The following is a 24,880-nucleotide window of genomic DNA, read 5'->3' on the forward strand; positions in this document are numbered from 1 at the left end:
GAAAGTTACTCAGAAGTCTTGGTCTGACTTACTTAAAAACAACAGTTAAGATCCAGAATTTATTATTTCAAATTTTTATCAAGGGGAGAAAAAAAATTATTAAACATATGGTGATGTTTATATGCCTATCCCCCGCCCACCCCCACAGACCTGTATAAGGAATTTATCAGAGGACTCTAAAACTTCTAGACTTGGACATTAGTAGGTGGTCAAGGAAGACACTAAGCTTTAAAAAAAAAAAAAAAAAAGCTTTAAGTTAGACATATATATGACAATCAGAAAGTCCAATCTGGAGACAGAAAAACAGTAAGGATAGAGGATTAGAACTGAGATTGCCTGAGTATAAATTCAGGTATGTACTCCTGAAAACAGATTTGAGTATCTTGTAATTAATTTTCCTAGCTCACAAATCATTAAACTTCTGGATAGTTCACTTCACTAATTTTTTAATTCATTAAAAAATATTTCTGTTCAAGGTAATGTTGTATGCATTTGGGGAGAGAAATATGTTAAGATAATTTTTAAAGAGGCTTCCCCAAAAAAAGCAAAATAAAAAACAACCAAACAAAAAAAATCTGTTGCTGTCGAGTGGATTCTGATTCATAGTGACCCTATAGGATGGAGTAGAACTGCCCCATAGGGTTTCCAAGGAGTGGCTGGTGAATTTGAACTGCTGACCTTTTTGCTAGCAGCCTGAGCTCTTAACCACTATGCCACCAGGCCTCCAAAATGCATATAGGAGAGTAGTAATACGAAATATAAATAATTATCACATTAAGTGGAAAGTGATCAACCAGACGCAGTACTGTCGAGTCAGGCAGAAGGAGAAAATCTTTCCAGTGGAAATATATAGAAGGAGAATTGATTAAGTCAGGATTTTGTGACTAAAGACTGGTGGTGCTTATCAGCTGGTCTAGTTTTCATAAGAGTTAGCTAGGTAGAGATGTTGTGGATTCCAAGGTCAGGACAAGTCTGGAAACTTGGTAATACATTAGCTTTTTTTTATTAAAAATAGTGGTAAACATGTTTGGGAAGGTAGTTATATTCAGATAACACAGAAAACCAGGCTAAGGAATGTGGGCAGCACTCTCTTGGTGGTTTGAAGCTAGGAAACCTTGGGGCAGGTGAAGGTCATGATGCAGAGCTCTATACTCAGAAAAATAAACTTATTAATTGCCCCTGAGTTGATTCTGACTCATGGCAGCTCCATGTAAAGAGAGTAGAACTAGACCTGCTTCTTTTGGAAGCGGATCGGCAAACTTGTCCACCAGAGCCCTTCTTAACCCTTTGAGCCACCCAGGCAGCTGCTAAATCAATTGTTTGCAAGTGGAAAAGACAGGATGCTATTTCAATATTAAAACAGAAGTGGATTTGAGACAGCATGTACCATAGAAATGACAGGACTAAATATGTATTAATAGTTTACCTTTGTCTATGCTTTACAATTTAAGACAGAAATGCATTTTCTAGGCCGTGAGTAGGAGTCAATCAAAATGAATAAAATGATGTGAGAAGAGATGACAGCCAAAAAGACTTTGGAGAACATGTATTTTAGGGGAAAAATGAAGAAATACTGAGTTCTTGGACTGGCAAAGTACTCCTCAAACATACATTGAGTTGCATCAACACACATTGTTTAATTTAGTACATTAAAAATCCTATGTAATTTCTAGAAGCCCTGGTGGTGCAGTGCTAAAGTGCTTGACTATGAAGTGAAAGGTGAACGTTGGAACCCAGTAGCTACTATGCAGGAGAAAGATGTAGCAGTAGGCTTCTGTAAAGATTTATGGCCTTGGAAATTATATGGAGCAGTTGTACTCAGTCCTATAGGGTCACTATGAGTCAGAATTGACTTGAAGGCAAAAGGTTTGATTTATATATTATCTGTAAATAGCCCCATTTTACAGATAAGAAAAAGGCTGAAAAACGTTTAAGTGATATAATTGGAAAAAAAAACAAAAACAGGCAAACGGCCTGGAACATGAACACAAATCTCATTATAGCAATAACTGTCTCTTGCCAACCAATTAATCTGGTAGATTGAGGACAGTGAGGAATACAGATCTTTGTTGTTGTTAGGTGCTATCGAGTCAGTTCTGACTCACAGTGACCAATGCACAACAAAACGAAAAACTGCCGCATCCTCACAATCCTTGTTATGCTTGAGCCCATTGTTGCAGCCACTGCGTCAGTCCATCTCATTGAGTATCTTTCTCTTTTTATCTGACCCTCTACTTTACCAAGCATGATGTCCTTCTCCAGGGACCGGTCCCTCCTGACAACATGTCCAAAGTATGTGAGACGTAGTCTTGCCACCCTTGATCGTAAGGAGCATTCTGGTTGTTCTTCTTGCAAGTCAGATTTGTTTGTCCTTTAGGCAGTCCATGGTATGTTCAATATTCGCCAGCACCACAACTCAAAGGCGTCAACTCTTCTTCGGTCTTCCTTATTCACTGTCCAGCTTTCACATGCATATGATGCAATTGAAAATACCATGGCTTGGGTCAGGCACACCTTGGGCTTCAAGGTGACATCTTTGCTCTTCAACACTTTAAAGAGGTCCTTTGCAGCAGATTTACCCAATGCAATGCATCTTTTGAATTCTTGACTGCTGCTTCCATGGGTGTTGATTGTGGATGCAAGTAAAACGAAATCCTTGACAACGTCAATCTTTTCTCCATTTATCATGATGTTGCTCAGTGGCCCAGTTGTGAGGATTTTTCTTTTCTTTATGTTGAGGTATAATCCATACTGAAGGCTGTGGTCTTTCTCACAGCAACATGCAAGCGCCCACAGTATGACAAACTGACAGATACGTGGGGGAATAGAGACCTTAGGTGAGGCAAAGAAAAAAGCATCAGACAGGGAAGGTTTTGACTTAGAGAGGGCAGGTTTAGCTTTAGAGAGACAGTATACTACTTTTTTCTCAGTAAAAGAGGGAAAGGGATGAGGATAACTAAAAGTAAAGAGTTGAAGTTTTGGGTTGGGAAATGAAGGAAGCTCACATTTGGAATTCACCAACAAACCAGTAAAATATTGATGAAATATTATTTGCAAAATGAGAAGTTATTGATTTGAGAGAAATGTAAACATGAAGACTTTTCAAAGGATGCTCTAATTAAAAGTTATTTAGAAATAATAAAGAGGACTTTTGAGCAGAAAAGTAGGCTCGATTGAGATTGGAGGATTAAACATGTACAGGAGCCTACCACTCCAATATTTCATTTTACCCCAGACACCAGACTATTGGACCTCCTTATTTTGCTGTTTAAATTTTGAACTAGTTGGCCAATTTTAAGATTCTTTGGAGAAATGATAGAATGGAAAGAAGCAACAATCCAACTGGAGCTAAGAAGTAGCTGCCCTGTAGTTCTGGAGGCATTTTGATTGTAATCAACTTCTTGAACAGCAGAAGTGGCCTCACCTTCGAAGTAGTCAGAACTGTAAAACCTTGGCCACTCCCCACACCTACTGAATTGGAATCTTCATTGTAACAAAATCTCCAGGCCCCTTGTATGTTTTAGAATGCTGGTCTAAAAAACTCCAGAGTAAAAGAGTTAAAGTATGCCAGAAAATATTAATACTCTGTAAACTTAAGACAAAAGCAAGATAAATGAAAGTAGTCAAATGCCATAGGATGGGGTTCTAAACTTGCCTACTTTCCATATTAATATTTTAATGGGTTTTCATTCGTAAAATTTTATTTTTGAGTACTTTAATTAAATTGTGCAATTGTATTTAAGCCTAAGTTTCATTTTTGCTTTTGAAGATATCTAATTGACTAATTGAGGAATAAAACTCGTTGATTTCAAGTGGATTCCAACTCATAGGACCCTACAGGACAGAGCAGAACTGCCCCAGAGGGTTTCCAAGGAACGGCTAGTGGATTCAAACTGCTGACCTTTTGGTTAGCAGGCAAGCTCTTAACTACTGTGCCACCAGGGCTCCAGTCGAGGAATAGCAATTCAAATATTCTTATTGGCTGTAATGAATCCAAACTTAATTAGATCTCAGTATTTTCTATAGGATCCACTTTGGAGGGATGTTAAAAGGATTTTGTTTTCTTCTCATGCCTCAGTCAATTCTTGTAATTATCTACTTTGAAGCTGTTCAACTCTGGTGATTCTTTTAGGAAAGTTGAATTGTTTTATTTCATTTCAGTAACAAATTGGCACTTAAAACAAAATAGCCCATTCGTTGATGGCCCACAAGTACTATCTCTTACTAGGAAGATATGCTACCAACTGGAGAAGCTATTACTCTAATTTGAATTTTGGTCACCTTGGACCATAAGACTGCTGCCTGCATCTGCTCCTAAGTGTTTACTAGTGAATCATTGACTGTTAGCATAATTTCAATGCTAATTGTTGCTTCAGGTCTTCAGATGGCTCAGCACTGAGACATTAATGATTATTCATGCTTTAAGAAGGACTGATAAGGGAATGAGATTACAGTCTTGTACAGTTTTAGCTAACAAATTAAAGTATAAATTAAATTTTCTCTGAGACAGAAAATAACTTACTAGGAAAGGTAACAAAATGAGAAACTTCATTCACTTTTAATTTTCTCTTTCCTGTTTTACAGATATTCAGAGTATTAGAGGGCTAGCAGTGGATTGGGTATCACGTAATTTATACTGGATTAGCTCAGAATTTGATGAAACTCAAATTAATGTGGCACGATTAGATGGCTCTTTGAAAACCTCAATTATCCATGGAATCGATAAACCACAGTGTCTTGCGGCTCACCCAGTCAGGGGGTAAAGTATGATTATTTTTTTTTTAAAGTTTTTCCAAAATACCACTAACCTGTGCTCTGATATTTTATACACACACACACACACATGCACATATATATGTGGGGGAGGTGTATATATATGTGTGTATATATATATTTTTTATATGTGCGTGTATGGGTATATATATGTATATATAAGGATCCTTAGTGGCACAGTGATTAAGTGCTCAGCAGCTAGCTGAAAAGTCGGTTCAAACCCACTGGCGGCTCCAGGGGAGAAAGGACCTGGTGATCTGCTCCTGTAAAGATTATAGCCTAGGAAACCCTATAGGGCAGTTCTGCTCTGTCTATAGGGTCTCTGTGATTTGGAATAAATGTATAGTCACGCGTTGCTTAATGTCCACAATATGCTCTGTGAAATAAGATGTTATATGATCCGGACATTGTGCGAACACCATATTATAGGCAGTCCCTCGGTTATGACCATCTGATGGACAACTCATACTTAAGAGCAGACTGCCATAAAACCTGTTATATTAAAAACTTAAATACAACGGTTCAAAATAGCGCACATAGGCACTACTTTGTGACGCTCATGAACACGTTGTGACTTGTGACGTGGCAGTGTTTCTTAAGTGTTTTATAGGCATAGAAAGGTAAAATATGTACTATATGCTAATACAAAAACTTGACTAAACCCCAAAAAAACAAATTCTGACTCATAATGACTGTACGGGACAGAGTACAACTGCCATATAAGGTTTCCAAGGAGTAGCTGGGGGGTTCAAACTGCCAACTTTTTGGTTAGCAAACAAACTCTTAACCACTACATTGCCAGGGCTCCAAAATTTTACTAACTGACACTAAATAAGAACCATATATCCCTGTTCCAACTTACCTACAAGTTTGGCTTAAAGACTGACTTAGGAACATATCTCATTTGTAACCCAGGGACTGCCCATACTCCAGAGACATGAGATACACACATTGCATGTGGGAAGCTGTTGCATTGACTACTTCTAGCTATGTCCACTATGTCCCAGTCTCCGATTGGGATTTTTGAACTCTATTATTGCCTTATGGGAACCACAGATGTTGTTCGGGTTTTGCCTGAAGGGACGTAATGTGGCATATGACTGTATGTATAAAACATTGTTTAATTAGATGTGTCCTCTGAATTAAACAATATTCTAGATAGATAGATACACATATATAAAATGCATAATTACACATATGTATATATATATATTTTTATATATATATATTGTAGACATACATATATCCATATAACATTTTGTAATTCAGAGGACACATTTTTAAAAACCATGGAGTCAAAAAAGCAAATGTAAATATGGAAATTATAAGAAAGATCCCTGATTACAGATTTCCCTTATTTGCATAAAATCTAATTTTTCTATAGTATTGTAAAAAAAAAAAAAAAAAATTTTTTTTTTTTATAGTATTGTAAGGTAACATTAATTTGTGTTTCTAACGAGTGACCGGTCAACATGAAAAGAGATACGGGGAAAGTGATTGATTCCAATTAGAATGCCAGTTGTTAATAACTTGTTTACTGCATGTTGATGTTAGGGTCAATGCTAAATAGATCAGATTCTGCCATCTTCTGGCAGAAATTATTTCTCCCTGTCCTTCACAAGTGTTAAAAAGTAGAGATGCCACTTTGAGGACTAAGGTGTGACTGACCCAATCAATGGTATTTTCAATCACCTTACATGCATGCAAATGTTGGATAATGAATAGGGAAGACTGAAGAAAAATTGAGGCATTTGAATTATGGTGTTGGTGAAGAATATTGCATATACTATGTACTGCCAGAAGAGTGAACAAACCTGTCTTGGAAGAAGTACAGCCAGAAGGAAAATGGTGAGGCTTTGTCTCATATACTTTGAACATATTATCAGGAAGGACCCATCCCTGGAGAAGGACATCATGCTTGGTAAAGTAGAGGGTCAGTGAAAAAGAAGAAGAGCCTCAATGAGATAGATTGACACACAGTGGCTGCAACAATGGCCTCAAACATAGCAAAGATTGTGAGGATGATTCAGGACCAGGCAGTTTTTCATTCTGTCATACACTGGGTCACTATGAGCTGGAACTCACTCAATGGCACCTATCATGGATTGAATTGTGTCCCCCCAAAATATGTGTCTACTTGGTTAGGTCACGATTCTCAGTATTGTGTGATTGTCCTCCATTTTGTGATTGTATTTTATGTTAAAGAAGATTAGGGTGGGATGTAACACCCTTGCTCAGGTCACATCCCTGATCCAATGTAAAGGTAGTTTACCTGGGGTGTGGCCTGCACCACCTTTTATCTAACAAGAGATAAAAGGTAAGGGAAGCAAGCAGAGAGTTGGGGGACTTCGTAACGCCAAGAAAGCAGTGCCGGGAGCAGAGCATATCCTTTGGGACTGAGGTTCCTGTGTGGAGAAGCTGCGAGTCCAGGGGAAGGTTGACAACCAGGACCTTCATCCAGAGCCGACAGAGAAAGCCTTCCCCTGGAACTGGCACCCTGAATTTGAACTTCTAGCCTACTAGATGGTGAGAAAATAAATTTCTCTTTCTTAAAGCCATCTACTTGTGATATTTCTGTTATAGCAACACTAGATGACTAAGACAGCACCTAAGAAACCAACAACAACATACTTCATCAGGAATGATTGAAGTGAGTTTGCTTTATGGTGTCTGCTTTCTCCACACCCGGAATGATTCTATCTTGATGAACTGATTAAAACAGAAATAATTTGCTGTGGTCATGGTTAAATGTCTGGGTTTCAAAGTAGGAGAAAAACAGAAGTGAGATCATTTTACTTCAATGAAAGGAAAAAGCAAGAGTGATGATTTCTTCCAAGACAAGTGTGTAGGCTACTGTCAGTGAGTGGCTCAGCAACTTTGAAACTTCCTAAAAAGAATTAGTCTTGACTCAAGAACACATTTTCATGTTAATTTTACTGTTCAGAGCATGTTTCTATTCATCAAATATGTCTACACCTAATATTTTTAATCCATATCTCTTTTAAGGAAACTCTACTGGACAGATGGAAACACAATTAACATGGCAAACATGGATGGCAGTAACAGCAAGATTCTCTTTCAAAATCAGAAGGAACCAGTTGGTAAGTATTTTTTTAATAGTTAATCTTTGCAGTTTTTAGTAAGACAAACCTGAAATTGAACACTGTCTCCAGATCTAGAGCCCAAAAGAAAATATTACAAATTAGTAATATAAATTAAATCAGAAATTCTTTAATCTTATTCAATCCACTGGGACACATTCTATGTAGGGTAAGGAGGAAACATTCTTTTTCTGCCGCATAAGATAAGTGCTTTTAATAAGAGAATTTTTTGATGTGTATTAAGTAGTAATGAAATTGCTTAAAACAATGTAATTAATGAATATCTCATTTTCACTAGTGGATGTCTGGTACACTGCTACAGTGGCAATACTGATGCTTCCCCTGATTGTTATTATTTTGTCATTCTTAATGGTTATAATGATTTGGGTTAAGAATTTAGTTTTTAGCTCTTATTTACTCCACAATGTGTTTATTTAGTTATCTTACCTTTGCCAACCATTACCAATCATCAAGTAAAACACCATGGTGCTGGAAGAGAGCCTTGGCTCACTCTCAGTAGAACAATCCAAATTTATCTTGGACAGGAAAAACCAAGATCGGTGTTCTTGTTATGTGTTTCTTCTAGTCCCTTTAAAAATTAAAAACAGAAAATATAAATTGTTTAACTTATCTTACATTTTTTTCAAATGTCTGGAAGTGCCTAAGAACCATGAGATAAAATAAATAAATAACCATAAATAAATGAAATGAAAACTAAATGAAATTTAATCTATTAATTTATCTTTGTTATGTGTTGGGCAAGGTGTTAAGCAAAATAAATGCTTCTTTCGCTCAGAAGCACATGGTCAGAAAATCATGACAGATATTTATACAGCTACAAATTATAAAACATCGTGATAAGTACTACACTGAGACATGAGTAAGATATTACAGAATCATGGAAGAGAAAAAAATGAATTCTGTAGACAGAGCTTTAATAGAGGTGTTGTTTGAAATAGGCCTTGGTGGATTAGTCATACTTTACCAACATAGAAAGGGGGTTTTAGGGAAGTACATTCAAAGAAGTGGGAACAACAGAAAACTGTGGAGGAATATAAGAAAATGTAAATAAAACCTTGACATGCCAAGGAAATGATAAATGAAGGATCCTTGAGTTCTCAGTAGTGTGATCACTGCCAAATCTCTTCATCTATTCATTATGTTGTAAAGCCTGGAAAACATTCTTTCAGGAAGAAAAGCACTTGTCTCTTAAGACCAAGAACATAGTGTAGGAATGGTCCAACTCAAAGCTGCAAGTATGTAGGGAATTGAATACACTCATAATTTCTTTTATAAAAAAATAATAAAAATAATACAGGACAGGGTGAGAGGAAGATTCACTTTCTAGATAGTAACCCACTACCACTGCCGTCGAGTCTAGATAGTATAGATAGCATAGTCTAGATAGATAGATAGTATAGAGTATCTAGATACTCTAGATAGTAGGCACTTGTTATTTTGGTGATGGGAAAGGTAACAATGAATGAAAGTGAAGTGTGCAAATCTTGATGAAGGTAAACAATGTCACTAAAAGTTACACAAGAATAAAGAAACTTTTGGTAATTGCTATGGCATATAAAATTTTGAAACAATAGCAACAACAACCAAAAAGTATATATATGGTTGTGTATGTATATATGTAGACATACATGCATACAGATATGTATATGTGAGTATATATGTGTTTTTATACAGGTGTATGCATGTGTATATGTGTGTGCATATATGTGACTGTACATACATATATTCATGTATACAATAAAGCACAGAGAGGCACAGTTACAGATACTTCTTAGACACAACAAAACACCTTGAAGGATTGTTTTCCTGAGTTTGAAGGATTATGACTATAGTATTCTGGGACAGCTTAGTAAATTGGAATAATATAGTTCCTGAAGTTTATGTCCTACTTCCTAGCTTGGTGAGTAGTGTCTGGAGTCTTAAAAGCTTGCGAGTGGCCATTTAAGATACAACTATTGGTCTCTACTCATCCAGAGTAAAAGAGAAAGAAGGAAACCAAAAACTCAGAGAAGAAACCAGTCTACAGGACTAATAGTCTACATGAACCATGGCCTCATCTACCCTGAGACAAGAAGAAATAGATGGTGCCCAGATACTACTACTGACCATTCTAATCAGGGCCACAATAGATGGAGCCTGATAGAATGGGAGAAAAATGTGGAACAGAACCTCAAATTCCATAAAAAAGAGAACAAAACAGACTTAGTGTACTGGTTGAGAATAGAGGACTCCCTGTGACTATTGCCCTGAGATGTTCTTTAAACTTTGAGCCAAACCTGGATCCTGAGGTCACCTTTTTCTTTGACTCACAAAATAAAGAATATCACCTGTGAGTATTGTGCTCTTTTTTAAAAATCATCTGTATGAGACATAACAGCCAACAATTTCTTTAAAATGAAGATAAGAATGTAAGGGGGCAGGAAAACTAGATTAATGGAAACAGAATAACCAGAACAGAAATATTGAGCATGTTTACACACTGTGAAGAATGTAACCCATGTCACTGAACAATTCGTGTAGAAATTGTTGAATGGGAAGCTAAACTCTGTGTAAACCTTCAACGAAAACACAAAAATATTATTTAAAAAAAAACCAAAACTAATGAAGAAAGGTGAAATACTTTCATTTTGAACACAATGTGGTCCATGTACTGGGCTAGCTTCCATAAGTCCGAGGTAATAATCTGAATAAAAAGTATTTTTAAAGATATTCTTAAAAGTTTTTTTTTCTTAATTTTTTTTCTGCAGGTCTTCATAAATGGCCTTTACTAAAGTTTCACTTTTTTTTTGTAAATCATAAATGCGAATATTCTTTCAGAAGCTATGTTACGCATTTGTACATAGATTTTTATACAATATGATATTTTTAAAAAATTCAATCACTCTTATATTTACATTTCTTTGGGAATAAGAGTTATATTGATCACTTGACATTTGAAGCAACTCATTTTTAACAGTGAAATTCAGTAAAGGTGTAGTATCAACAACATTGAATAAATAATTCTTTTCATGTAGTCTCTAGAATTAACCTGGGATATGAAATGATACCGTAACAGCTCTTTTCTTTATGCTGTTTGTTCTAAGATTTGATGTACAATTGAAATTCAGGACAGTCCTAGAAATTAAAAGGCAGATTGAAATGCTAATACTTGTGTATGGAAAATGACAGAACAAAAGAAACAAGGGATGCTACAAGATTAGGGCTCATACAAAGGACTTAATTTGGGCTAAAGCAATTCAGTTGGTGCTTATCTGGAGTTGTTCAGAATGTTTAATATTGAAAAGTGAGCATGACGGTAATAGTAGGAGCAAAGAAAACCCTTAGATTATAATTTGGCAGCCATAGTTTACACCAAAATGTGAATTTATATGCTTGTTTACACAGTGGTGAAATTATTATCTCCTTCGATAGTAATATCCATTTCCCCGTTCCAGATAATTTAAAGCGAAAACTAACGGCTTGTAGAAAAAAAGTATGTAAGAGACGAATTGATGTTATTATTCATTCTTTGTAGTTGCCACATCAAAAGTTGTGCTCCAAATAAGACTTTCAACCATTTATAAGTAAAAGTTGATACTCAACGACAAATTTCAGATCTACTCTGTGTCAGTTATTGTTACAACTAAAAATTACTTTAAAATAAATGTTCAGCATGGCATTTTTTTATTTTAACTTATACAAAATATACTGTTCTATCAGAAATAAATCAAAATCTCCTTAAGAATTATATCATAAATCAGCATTAATGAGTATAGGCTTGTGGGTCATTCATCCATTTATTCATTAAACAGATTTTTTACTGAGGGTCAGATTTTGCAGCTGAAATGCTGATAAAAATTTGACACTGTTCTTTTCCTTAAGAAGTACAAGGACTTAAATCATTTTAGATCCCATTTAGTAAATTTAGGAGTTGCTGGGGAGTGCAAACAGGTAAATGCGCTCAGCTGTTAACTAAGAAGTTGGAGGATCAAGCCCACCCACAGGCGCCTAGGGAAGAACAGCCTGGAGATCTACTTCAGAAAAATCAGCCTTTGGAAACCCTATGGAGCATAGTCCTACTCTGATACACATGGTGTCAACATGAGTCTGAAACAAATCAACTCAACAACAGCTGGTGTTTAAGTGGACACTCGTGAAAGAGACACTGTGTTGTCCATATGTAAATGCAACAAATTGAGAGCTGCCCTGTTATCAGGATTTTATTTTTTTTATTTTTCAAAAATTTTCTTGCACTGTGGCAATCCCCAGCCTGTTGCATTCTGTCATTACCCTATCTGCCACAGAAATCCTTACTTTAGATAAAAAAAAGAAAGTGGGCAGACAACGAAGTCTTCTCCTGCCTCATTTCATCCCGCCATCCTACAATCAGCAACGTTCCTGTTTTGGTAGCCACTAACATCTCCTTTGGTGACATTCACCATCCTTAACTGCCACACTAAATTAAGTAAATCAAATTGTTCAAGGAGTAAGATACAAAAGGAAAACAAACAAAGCAAACCAAAAAAAAAAACCTGAGGAACCCAGAAACTAGAAACAATGTATAGCAATTTTCATATAAAACATGCCTAGTTTTTGTGTTTGGGAACAATGTGGAAAAAATGTTTGGGATGCAAACAAACCTAGATTTGAATCCCTGCTTTGATACTTATTGTCTCTGTGGCTAACCTTTTGTTTTATTTATTTATTTATTTTATAGTTTTATTATCTATAAAATGGAGATGATAATTCCTACCTTTTTGGGTTATTTTAGAATTAAAGCTACATAAAATTTTTTTTTTTTAATGCAATAATCTATGTTTCAGCAAGTCTACCCTTGCTTATCTACTCTACAGAATTCTTATATTTGCCCTCAAGGATATAAGTACAAAAGATGTCCCTTGAATCATTGTTTATTTTAAAAAAAAATTAGGAAGAGACTAAATCTTCATCAACAGAGACCTAAATAAATAAATGAAGCGTATTTATGTGCTTAAATGCCATATATACATACATGTATGTGTGTATATATAAATAAACCTCAAATTTGAGTAAAAAAAAGTTACTAACAGAATGGTAGAGTATACCATTTGTAAAATTTTAAGAGGAAACACAAAACATGTATGTTACTCATGGACGTACGTATTTATAAAACTATGGAAAAAGTAAACTGGTAATATACACACCAGTTATATAAAAGCAGCTGTCTTTGGAGGGGGTAATAGTGAAGGCCAGAAGAGCTTTCATCATTATCATAAAAGACTAAGTTTATTAGTAAGATTTATTTCATATTTAATAAAAATATTGAAATTAAATACAATAAACTTCTAGTAGAGTTCAGTTCTGGATAGTGAATACATGAGAGTTTATTTTCTTTTCTCCTCTGTGTTGAATGCTGGTTCCTCAAAATAACCTATTAATCAGACAAAGCTGAGTTATGCTTGCCACAGTAAATGACAGCACTGAGTCTTACTAGTATCTGACTGAAAGAAGGGCAAAGTTGAAACAGTAGTTGAGATTTTGAAGCCTGGTTTAAGGCAGCTCTTTCAATTGGTGGCTTGGTTAGGATGGGGCATATAAATAGTTTAAGATTGGTGGACACACTAAGGAGAAGATTTTGAGGCAAACAGGTTCAGAGTCTTGAGGCATAAACTATCCTTTGATGCTGTCTTACTGATAAATTTTTCAGGAAGTTCCTAAAATTAACAATACTATTATTTGCAACCCTTACCTTCCTGGGTAAGAGTTTCTTGGAATAGCAGTGTCTTTGAAAATAGTGGAGTGGTAAACTCATGTTAATGTAATCAGTAATACTCATTTACAAAATTAAGCTTTTGTTTTATGGACCCTTTTGCTTTTTACTCACTTTGAAATGCATTTAAATACAAATTTAGTTAAAAAAAAAAGTGCATTAATGTAGTCTTTTCTTAGCTGACTCTGAAAAAGTAAACCACAACAGGAAATAGAAGACAGTTGTGTGTCAGTCAGGGTTCCACCTGATGTTTTTTCTCTGGTGGAGTCTTAATTGATACAGAACTGCCTGTCTGTCTCTCGTTATCGCAAGGAATTGGTTTATGAAATTGTGGAGGCTAGATAAAATGAAATCTGTAGAGTAGGCCATCAGGAAGGGTAGGCTGGAAACTCTTGGGCAGGAGCTGAAGCTGCAGTTTTTTGGGGAACCTCAGCTTCTTTCTCAGGGAACCTTAGGTCTGGTCCTAAAACCTTTCAACTGATTAGATGAGGCCCATCCACATTAGTGATTATAATCTCCTTTATTTAAAGTCGATTGTAGATGATAGTCACATCTGCAAAATACCTTCACAACAACATCTAGGTTACCGTATTTTTATGCAAGTAACATACACATTATACGTTTTCTTGTCAACCATGCAACCCCCTCATGTATTATTTTCCCAGGTGTTCACATTATACGTGTGGGTGCGTTGTTTATATGGACACGCTATTTGCATAAAATACAGTAGTATTTGATAAGGTCATCTTCTACTCAAGTCGACATACAAAACTATCACAGGTTTTGAACACACGAACTTTCCTCTGTTTTGTGCACTGACATGTATATTTGTAAGTGTAGCAATTGCACGTTGACTTGAACGTAGATTTGCCCAAATGTTTATGTAAATCGAAATAAAAGCTCTATTAAAAAGAGATGGTAAGCGAACAAAAGTTAGATAAGTAATTGTAAGGTTAGGTAATATGAGAGCCTTTTGCTGTAGGATAAGAAACAACATTCACTTCATTCGGCTGATATTTATTGAAAACTTACTCATGTGCCAAACATTTACCTATAGTTAAGGATGCAATGATAAACAAAAAAGGTATGTTACCTAAATTTACTATTTATTTTCTAGGTTGTGAGGCAATAATTAAACAATCACCCAACAAATAGAAAATTAAAACAATGACAAGAACTGAAAGATGAAAGCATGGTGTTAAAAGAGGATATATTACAGGACTTTGGCCTAGTCAGGGAGGGATTCTTGGAAGACATAATACTTGAGTTGAAATCTGGCAGATAGTTGGAAGTGAATGGATAGGTGGGAGCCTTGGTAGTTTAACAGTTAAGTGCTTGACTGCTAACCAAAAGGCTGGAGGTTGAACCCACCCAGTGTCTCCATGGGAGAAAGACCTGGTGATCTGTTCCTGTAAAGATTAAAGCCAAGGAAACTCTATGGGGCAGTTCTACTCTGTCACATGGGGTCGCTATGAGTGGAATATGGACTCGATGGGACCTAACAACAACAACAAGTTGAGTAAGTTTACTTTGTGAATGTGTGATATTTAGAGTGTTTCCGTGAAGTACATGCCTGATGATCTGGGTGTTAATTCCTGCAGCCTTCTATTCAATGTATCTGATGAATAAGGAATAAATTAAAGCACACTCAGATTATATTTATACCATCATTTTGTCAAAGTATGGAATGCAAAAATTATGTTACTGGGTTGCTTATAAATAAATACATGGCTGGTGGAAAGTTGGGTTTTTTTTTTTTTTTCCTAAACTGAGTTTACACTTGTTTCTCCTGCTTTTTTTTTTTTCTCCCTGTCTGTCTAACCCTATGGCACTTTGGCTCTCATTAGCACCTCAAATGGATGTTTCTCATTAAAAAACTAAACTAAACTAAATAAAGCCAGTTGCCATGGAGTTGATTCCAACTCACAGAGCTCCCATGTGTGTCAGAGTAGAACTGTTCTCTACAGTGTTTTCAACGGCTCTGATCTTTTGCAAGTAGATCACCAGGTCTTTCTTTCAAGGCATCATTGGATGGATTCAAACTGCCACCTTTTTGTTTGTAGCTGAGTGCTTAACTGTTTGTGCCACTCAGGGACTCCTCAAAAAAAAAAAAAAAAGAATAAACAAAAGTAGAATTGGTCAAGTTATCTACTTATTGATAAGTCCTCTTAATACAGGCAATAAAGATATATTATATATATATATTTTTTTTTTTTACAGTAACCCCTTAGTCTCCAATCCCATTAATTTGTTAATTGTTTATCACAACGGGCTAAAAAAAAAAAAAGATAAAACAAAACTAAGTACCACTGAGTTGATTCTGACTTGTGGGGACCCCATCTGTGTCAGAGTAGAACTGTGCTCCATAGGGCTTTCAGTGGCTGTTTTTTTGGAAGTAAACTGCCAGGCCTTTCTTATGAGCTGCTTCTGAGTGAGCTTGAGCCTTCAAAGTTTTGGTTAGTAGGACAGGGGCACCAAGTGGGAGCAGATCCTGAGGGACTTATCAACTGTGGTAAAGACTGCAAACTTGACTCTAATAGCCAGTTGAAGAGTCAAACAGAGGAATTTTATAATTCCACAGACGCCTGGAAAGTCTCTGATCTGTAAATTAACAACAAAAATATTACTGTGAGTAGTTTATACAAGGAAAGTCCTGCCTATATTTAGTTAGTTTACATGGTTAATATATGAGAGATGAGTGACAGTAAGGACATCACTGATTTCAAAATATTATGGCTACTGATTAAAACAGATTAAAAAGTATGTTGCTTAGCAGCTATTTTTTTTGTTACAGTATTTTCACTGTGTGTGCCTGAACCATTTTCTTAAAATATAGTCAATAACGTATTTCAGACTTTGCTTTTTTATTTTGAAAAATTACATTTTTTTCTCTTTTTATGGGCAATTTACAGCTACAAAGAAAATAAGTACAAAAAAAATTCTGTTTGCTTTTGTATATAAATTTAAACTGCAATTAATATAGAATCAAAGTTAAATCTCACAAGGAAACACTTGATATAAAAAAATCATTGAAACACACTCAAGAATTCATGCCTTGATGATTCCACTTTACAGGTTCTTTTGAGAACTATCCCCCTGAGATTATTTCTAAAAAAGAATTTTCCAGCACTGTGAATGGATATGTGGATGGCTGGAAAAGACCAAATATATATATATATAAACTTATTTGTGTAGGCATTCTTTATGGCCATACTCAGAATATTCTTACATATATAGGGACATTTATTACTGCATTATTAACTCATTGAATTTCACAGCTATTTTGCACTGCAGGCAATTATTGTAATTATTATATCATGATGGCCCTGTTGGAGTGACCTCGGGGTTACACTGACTGCCCAGTGCATTCCCTACACGATTTTCATAAAGAAAATTAGATGATAAGGAAAGAAGATGACACTGTTCAGTTGATTTTCTCCTCATGCATATTTATTGTCAAATTATAAATTAGTTTTCCCAGAAGGTGAGGAGAAAACACAATATTCTCTCTGATGAGTTTGGAGTAGCATCAGGTTGTAATTATTCTTATATATCACTGGTTATGGTACCTGCATTCTCCCCAGGAAGCTACATCTTTGTGTTTGCATGCACTTAGCCTGGGTTGTAGTATTGAGTGAAACCACAATTGCTTTAGCAACATTACTAAATAATTATAGTGACTACTTTTTAAGCACTTATTATTTGTAAAGCACTTGTAAAATGCTTTGTATGAATCATCTCACAATAATCACTTGTAGAAGGAGCTCTTATTATAGATTGAGAAACTGGGGCTTGTTGAAGGAAGTTAGTTGCCCACGATGAATGGTAGAGCTGGGATATAAATCTAAGTTTATCTGCTTCCAGAGCCATATTAAATCTTAATCATTATGCCATGTCCAGAGAACGCTGATTTTATACAGTAATTACTGACCTCAAGCAAAGACCAGGGAATAAAACTGGTTCCCTTTCCAGGATAGAAAATGGAAAAAAGAAAAATCCAGAGCTTACGTACTCTTGAGTAATGCGGAGCCAATTAGGGCACAGCAGTAGGCTTTTCTAAGCATCCAGGAGTATACAGGAACCAGTTTCATCTCTGTGCCAATTGTACCTCACAATTAATTCTTTCTGAAACTTTAAAGCTAGTTTTAACTATATCACTCAAGCACTAGACTTTCTAGTTTGTAGGATTATTTTTATACTGTAATTCCCCAGATTCCCCTTGTTTGTTTGCTGTTAAATCCAGATGTGTGACATGCTTCAAATAGAAGTGCATCATAATCTTATCAAAACAACCAACTTGGTATTTTATGAGTGCTGCGGCTGCTCCTTGGAAACCCTATGGGGCAGTTCTACTCTGTCCTATAGTGTTGCCATGAGTCGGAATCGACTCGACTGCACTGGGTTAGTTTCTTAGTTAGTTATCACTAAAGACTGAGTAATTACAGCCTTCAGGCAGTTTGGGCTTTATAACTTTGTTTCTGTTAAATACAAATCAACATTCCAGTTATCCACTGTTGAACTAAATATCCTCAATTAAGATTTATTTCTCAGTCTTGGATACATAGTGCTTAGAGCAGCTTGGATAACAGAGAGGATTTAAATTTACCTCTTAAAACTATTTTCATGTTTCAAATGTTTTCCTATTATAAATTTTTTCCCTTAAGCCTCATGTAAAGTAACTTGGCATGCCAGTCAGCATTGCCTTCACGGCTTATTCTTAAGAATCTATTATACTATATATTTTATTTCCTTGATGTTTCCTCCTTTTTTTTTTTTTGTTGTCAATGAAATCTCAATCAAAAGGTATTTGTTTACTCAACCTCAAGTACACCTTCTTGAAACCTACCAAGCATTTTCTACTACTTAGTCACTCCAAACTACATGTTTTATAAAGTGGATTGTGAAATCTATCTAAGGATAATTTTCATAAGCACTTTTTACTACATCAAAGAGTTCAAGGGGCCTTTTTTTTTTTTTTTTTGGAAAGTAAGATATTTTTATTCCTGGATATGTTTCCTTGCTCAATAAAATGCTGTTTCTATCATTTATACACTTATTATTCACCAGTAACTTTATTATATTTGAAACACAATCAATATATAAAGCTGTATGTACCAAAAGAAATTTTGCCAATAGTTGAAAGAAAAAAAAAGGCCAGAGGAATTCACACACTAATATCATAATTATATACTAATATAGAAACAATTTAAATTTATTGCACATTTTGATTTGATCATTTATTTACTCATTCTTTCAAATGCTGTGAAGTACAAAAAAAGGTTTAAAAGATATTATGAAGTGTATGCTATATGCCGCTGTGAGTCGGAATTGACTCTACGGCACTGGGTTTGGTTTTTTTAATACTATATGCCAGACCTTGAAAATAAACCTTGGAATCCATCCTCAAAAAGGTCACAGGTCAGTGAAGAACACACAAATAATTACAATCCAATTAGATGAAATACTTAGTAGAGTTAAACAAAACTAAAATAGTGATGTTCATGAAAACTATGTTTCAGACACCATAAAGACAATATAAAAAGACACCATGAAAATAGAGGACACAAGTAATTCTCTGTAGGAGAGAAAATTAGGGGAAAAAAATTCAACAAAATGAGTGATATTTTGAAATTTCTGCTGCATGTTGAAGGATAAATATACTTTTGTTTTTAAGGACGTGGCAAAGGAAAGGGACTTCCTCTATTCTCAGCAGAAAGGAAAACAGGCATAAAGGCATAAAAGTATGATATGTCTAGAAAACTCTGAAGTTTTCTGCAAGGCTAAGGAAAAAGAAATAAATTTAAAAAACTAACATAAAGGAATGCTTAGCATTGCATTGATAAGAACTTCAAAAATAGTTGAATGGCACGAGCCAGTGCTTTAAAAAAATAGTTCGATTTTGCATCTCAAACTACAAAATATATATAAAATATATATATATAGTTTTGGCAAATTATAAAACTAGAGGTATTAAAAAAAATTTAATGATTCTTTAGAATAAAACCCTTATGGACATCTTCTCAAGAAATCATTTGTCATTGGTTCTGATCTTTCCTCCATTTTTGAGTTATTTTTATATGGCACATAATGTTTACCAATCATCAAGAGTTTGGGATATAGGATAAAGTGTCCCAGGTAAAAATGACTTATAGAGGGAAAATAGAGGATATGAGGAAATCTTAGGCTGAATAAGGTAAGCAATTAGGAAGTAAGTTGATTAATTTATATCTGTCACTCCATGTTAATGGCTTCTTAAAACATAATCAATTAAGAATGATAATTATAAGGGGAAATTAAATCAAGTTAAGATAAGGCCAGTGTGGCTACTCAACTAATTGTTAAAAGATGTGCTTTTTTACTTAAAATTTTGTATTAAGATAATTTTATATTCACATGCAATTTTAAGAAGTAATGCAGAGACCCTGTGTACACCTTTTCCAATTTCCCCCTTCAGCAAAGAAATAGCACAGTATAAAAACTGGGATGTTGACATTAGTACAGCCTACCAGTCTTACTGTGTGATGTACTGCTTTCAAACCTATACCCTTAGTACCTATAACAGTGGGTTTCCTATTGCTGCTTCTTAAAGCATCTTTCATGCAAGCCAATGGCATAATGCCAAAGTGCTCTTCAGCAAGAGTATCATAGTGAGACAAGAGCCCAGCAATTTCAGAATACAAGTAGCTCTCTGATGATTTGGCTTGACTGAGATAAAAAATTTAGAATACCTAGAAGGATGGATAAACTACATATTTTAAAGGAAATCCTCTATAAATAGTAAACAAATTCAATAAATAAATTCAATCCTTGATGAAAATTGGGCAACAGAATGTTTGGAGTCGTATTTTTACTACATGTCAGTAGTAGAGTAGTCATTGCTGATCAAAAGTAGAATTATGTACTTCCGTCAGTCAGCTGAGCAGAAGGTAAAATAGATACTTCTGAAATTTAGGTGGTCTAAATAAGAATTTATAGTAGAAGAGATGCATGGAAGTACCTTAGGAAGATCTGTGGATATGTCTACACTTTTTCTTAGAAAAAAAAAAAATGGCTTGTGAATGACTACACCCTATAACATGGCTATAATAATTTTCGTTTTGTTATTTTCCACGGTAACTAAAATTAATCACCCACTCTGGTCATCAAAAATCTGGCAATCGCTTCCCCACAATGTCCAATTTTACACATTGTGATTTTGTGGTGAACCTTCCTGGCTTCTGTTAGCAAAATGTACCAATATGTCAGTAAATAGTTGATATAATATATAGATTTCTTGGGTTATTTTGACTGGTTTGAGAAATCAATTTCATTCGCTGGCCTTAAACTATCTCTAGTTAAGAATTATTTGGGCTATGCTTGACCGTTTTTCACTGTACTTGGACTCATGAGATTCTGTCTAATCATCTTTACTTCACTTATTTCTTTTTTGTAATCTCATCTTTTTTTTTTTTTTTAAATAGGGAAAGGGATTATTTGTGATTTGCTCACTTTATTCTCTGAGGGAGATTACGGAAGCGGTATATTTCGTTGTATACCTAAGTCTATGTTCACATGCACACTTACACAAGAAGCTATGGGTCACAGAAGGCCAACCCAAGATGGAACCACAAAGTTATAGTTACCACAGGCACCTGGAGTGTGATAAGCATGTTATTAGATAAAGAGACGTGTGCTGAGGATCCTTGGCAATTAAAATATCCATGTCTTGAAATCTTTGAAAATCATGAACACCACTGCTTATGAAATTGGCCATAAAGTGCAATTATACCTAACCTCATAGTGACAAATTGTATGTAATATGTGGAGATGAGGACCCTAAGCCATTGGTTTGGTTCACTCATTTATTTATAGTTTGTCTCCCCATGCCAGCCCAGCTACATACTCAGTTCAATTCTGTATTTCAGTGAAATTACCAATTCTTGAAATTCCTGGACCTTTGGATGCACTTGAAAAGAGTTAAAATCACAACTATTAAATCTATAAGAGTCTACTCTTATAGAATAGACTCTATAGAGTCTCCTTGAGAAATGACACAAAGAAAAGGACACTAAGCCTAAAATATTAGAAGAAAGGAAATAACAAAGATCAGAGAAGAAATAAATAAAATTGAGAACAGAAAAACACTAGAGAGGTAACGAAACCAGAAGTTGGTTTTTTGACAAAAATCTATAAAATTGGCAAACCTTTAGCTGGCCTGGTAAAGAAAAAAGAGAAACAAAAATAAGAAATGAAAGAGGAGACATTAATAAAAATTAAGAGAATATGACAGAATATTATGAACAACTCTATGGCAACAAACTAGATAACTTAAATGAAACAGACAGATTCTTAGAAGCATACAACCTTCCCAAAGTGACTGAAGAGGGAAAGCTCAACAGACGCATGACAAGTGAAGACACACAACACATATTTTTTGAGGACCAATTCAGTCCATAACAATAATCAAGTGAGATTTATTCCAGGAATGCAGAGATCATTCAACATTAGAAAATCAATCAACATAGTAACACCAATAAAACCAAGGAAAAGAACCACATGATTATTCTCAATGGATCCAGAAAAAGCATTTGATAAAATCCAACACCCTTTCTTCATGAAAACTCTGAAAAAAATTAGAATAGAAGGGAAGGTTTTCAATAGGACTCAGGGCGTGTACGAAAAGCCAATAGCCAACATTATACTTAATGGAGAAAAACTGAGAGCTTTCCACTTGAAATTGGGAACAAGACAAGAGTACCTGCTCTCACCACTTCTATTCAATATTGTATTAGAAATCCTAGTCAGAGCAATAAGACAAGAAAAGAAATAAAAGGTATCCAGATTGGAAAAGAAGTAAAATGATCTCTATTCGTGGATGACATGATCCTATATATAGAAAAACCCAGAGTCCACAAGAAAGCTTATAGAAGTAATAGTGGAATTTAGCCAAGTTTCAGGGTACAAGTTGAACAAACAAAAAATCAATTGTGTTCTGATACAACAGCAATGAAAAATCTGAAAGGTAAGTTATGGAAGTGGTGCCATTTACAATAGCATTGAAGAAAATAAAATACATAGAAATAAATTTAACCAGGGATGCAACCCAATCAAAATTCTAACAGTCTTCTTTACAGAAGTGGAAAAATTAATCCTTAGTTTTCCCTGGAATGGCAAGACTTCCCAAATAGTTAAAGCAATCTTGAAAAAGAAGAACAAAGTAGGACTTATGCTTTCTGATTTTAAAACACATTATGAACTACAGTAATCAAAAAAGCCTGGTACTGGTAGAACAATAGACACATAAACAAATGGAATAGAGCTGAGAGTTCAAAAATAAACCAAAACATCTATGGTCAAGTAATTTTTAATAAGGGTGCTAAGTCCAATCAGTGGGGGAAGAAGAGTCTTCAATAAATGATATTGGGAAAATTGAATTTCTACATACAGATAAATAAAACAGGATCCATGCCTCACACCATATACAAAAACAAATTCAAAATGAGTTAAAGACCTAAATGTAAAAACTAAAACTATAAAATGTTTAGAAGAAAATACAGGGCCAAAGCTGTCCAGTCAAGCTTTCAACAATGGATTATCTAATATAATAACAAAAACACAAACAGCAAAAGACAAATAAATGGGATCTCATAAAAATTAAAAACTTTTGTTCATCAAAAGACTTTACCAAAAGTGAAAAGACAATCTACCGACTGGGAGAATATCTTCAGAAACCATATATTTGATAAGAATCTAATAGCCAAAAAGTATAAAACTTTGACAGCTTAACAACAAAACAAGAACCCAATTGTAAAATGGGCAAAGACTTGAATACACATTTCACTGAAGAGGTCGTGCAAATGGCCACCAAATACCAAACATTTCATCAAAGCATAAAAAGATGTTCAACCTCATTAGCCACCAGAGAGATGCAAATCAAAACCACAATAAAATACCATTTCACTCCCACGAGGATGGCTAAGATAAAAACAATAATAATAATAACAACAACAAGAAAAACAGAAAATTCCAAATATTGGTGAGACCATGAGGAAATTATTGAATCACTTATCTACTTCTGGTGGGAATGCAATATGGTATGCTGTCATGGAAAACAGTGTGGAGGTTCCTTAAAAAACTAAAAATAGAACTACCATATGACCCAGCAATTCCACTCCTAGGTATATACCTAAAAGACTTGAAAGCAGAGACTCAAACAGATACTTGTACACCAATGTTCATTGCAGCACTATTCACAATATCCAAAAGGTAGAAACAATCTAAATGCCCATGATTGGATGAATGAATAAGGAATATGTGGTACATGCTTAAAGTGGAATGCTACTCAGCCAGTAAGAGAATGAAGTCTTGGTATGTGCTACAATATGGATGGATCTTGAAGACATTATACTGAGTGAAGTAAGTCAATTGCAAAAGGACAAACATTGCACAACCTCCCTTATATAAAAAGACAAGAACAGGCAAATGTATGGAGAACAAAGTTTATTAGTGGTTACAAGGGGTGACAGGCAGGGAGGAAGAGAGGGGGCAGTACTATTGCTGAGTTTTGGTTTATGGTAATGGAGCTATCACACTGATTAAGGGTAGGATTGCACAGCTGATTAATGCAATTGTTGTCAATGAATTGTACACCTGTTAAATGTTGAACTGGCAAAAGTTGTGTATATTTACAATGACAAAGGGGGAAAAAAGGTAACTGCTGAGACCGCTTATATATAACCAGACATCTCATGGAATTTGGTTCCTTGCTTTGGAGGGTTAGGGTCGTGGTTTCATGGAACATCCCAGCTAATTGGCCTAATAATATGTTCAGTGCTTCTGTTGTACCTCCTAGTTTGTTATGCAGTGCCTGGGTTCTTAAAATCTTGCAAGTAGCCATTCAAGATATAATAATTAGTCTCTATTTGCCTTGAGCAACAGAAGAAGTAGAGTTAGGAACAGGATGAAATGAGTTACTAATTGCCTCTGTGAACAAATGCTTCCCTTTCCATAAGACCAGAAGATTTGATGGTACTGGCTACCATTACTGAATGTTTTGATCAAAGACTACGGAAAACTCCTGATCAAAAGAGGGAAAATACAGAACATAATTTCAAATTCTCATGGACTCCAGGCTTTGTAGAGCCATGGATGCTGGATAAACCCCTGAAACTACTGCCCTGAGATAACCTTTAAATCTTAAACCTTAACCCAAAAATATCCCCTGAAGTCTACTCAGAACCAAATAATTGTAAAGAAGTCTGCTTTGAGCATGGTGCTC

General features: G+C 35.1%; 1 protein-coding gene across 1 annotated transcript in view; it reads left to right on the forward strand.

Annotated features, from left to right (window-relative positions):
- The window catches only part of LRP1B (LDL receptor related protein 1B), a 1,749,164-nt gene that overhangs the window by 1,107,778 nt on the left and 616,506 nt on the right, over window positions 1-24,880 (forward strand). Inside the window, exons 29-30 of the mRNA XM_064287257.1 lie at window positions 4,585-4,759; window positions 7,780-7,874. Of these exons, the coding sequence (XP_064143327.1) occupies window positions 4,585-4,759; window positions 7,780-7,874 (270 nt within the window). The remainder of the gene's footprint in view (window positions 1-4,584; window positions 4,760-7,779; window positions 7,875-24,880) is intronic.

The sequence above is a fragment of the Loxodonta africana genome, chromosome 6 (assembly GCF_030014295.1).
Source record: "Loxodonta africana isolate mLoxAfr1 chromosome 6, mLoxAfr1.hap2, whole genome shotgun sequence".
Lineage (NCBI taxonomy): Eukaryota > Metazoa > Chordata > Mammalia > Proboscidea > Elephantidae > Loxodonta > Loxodonta africana.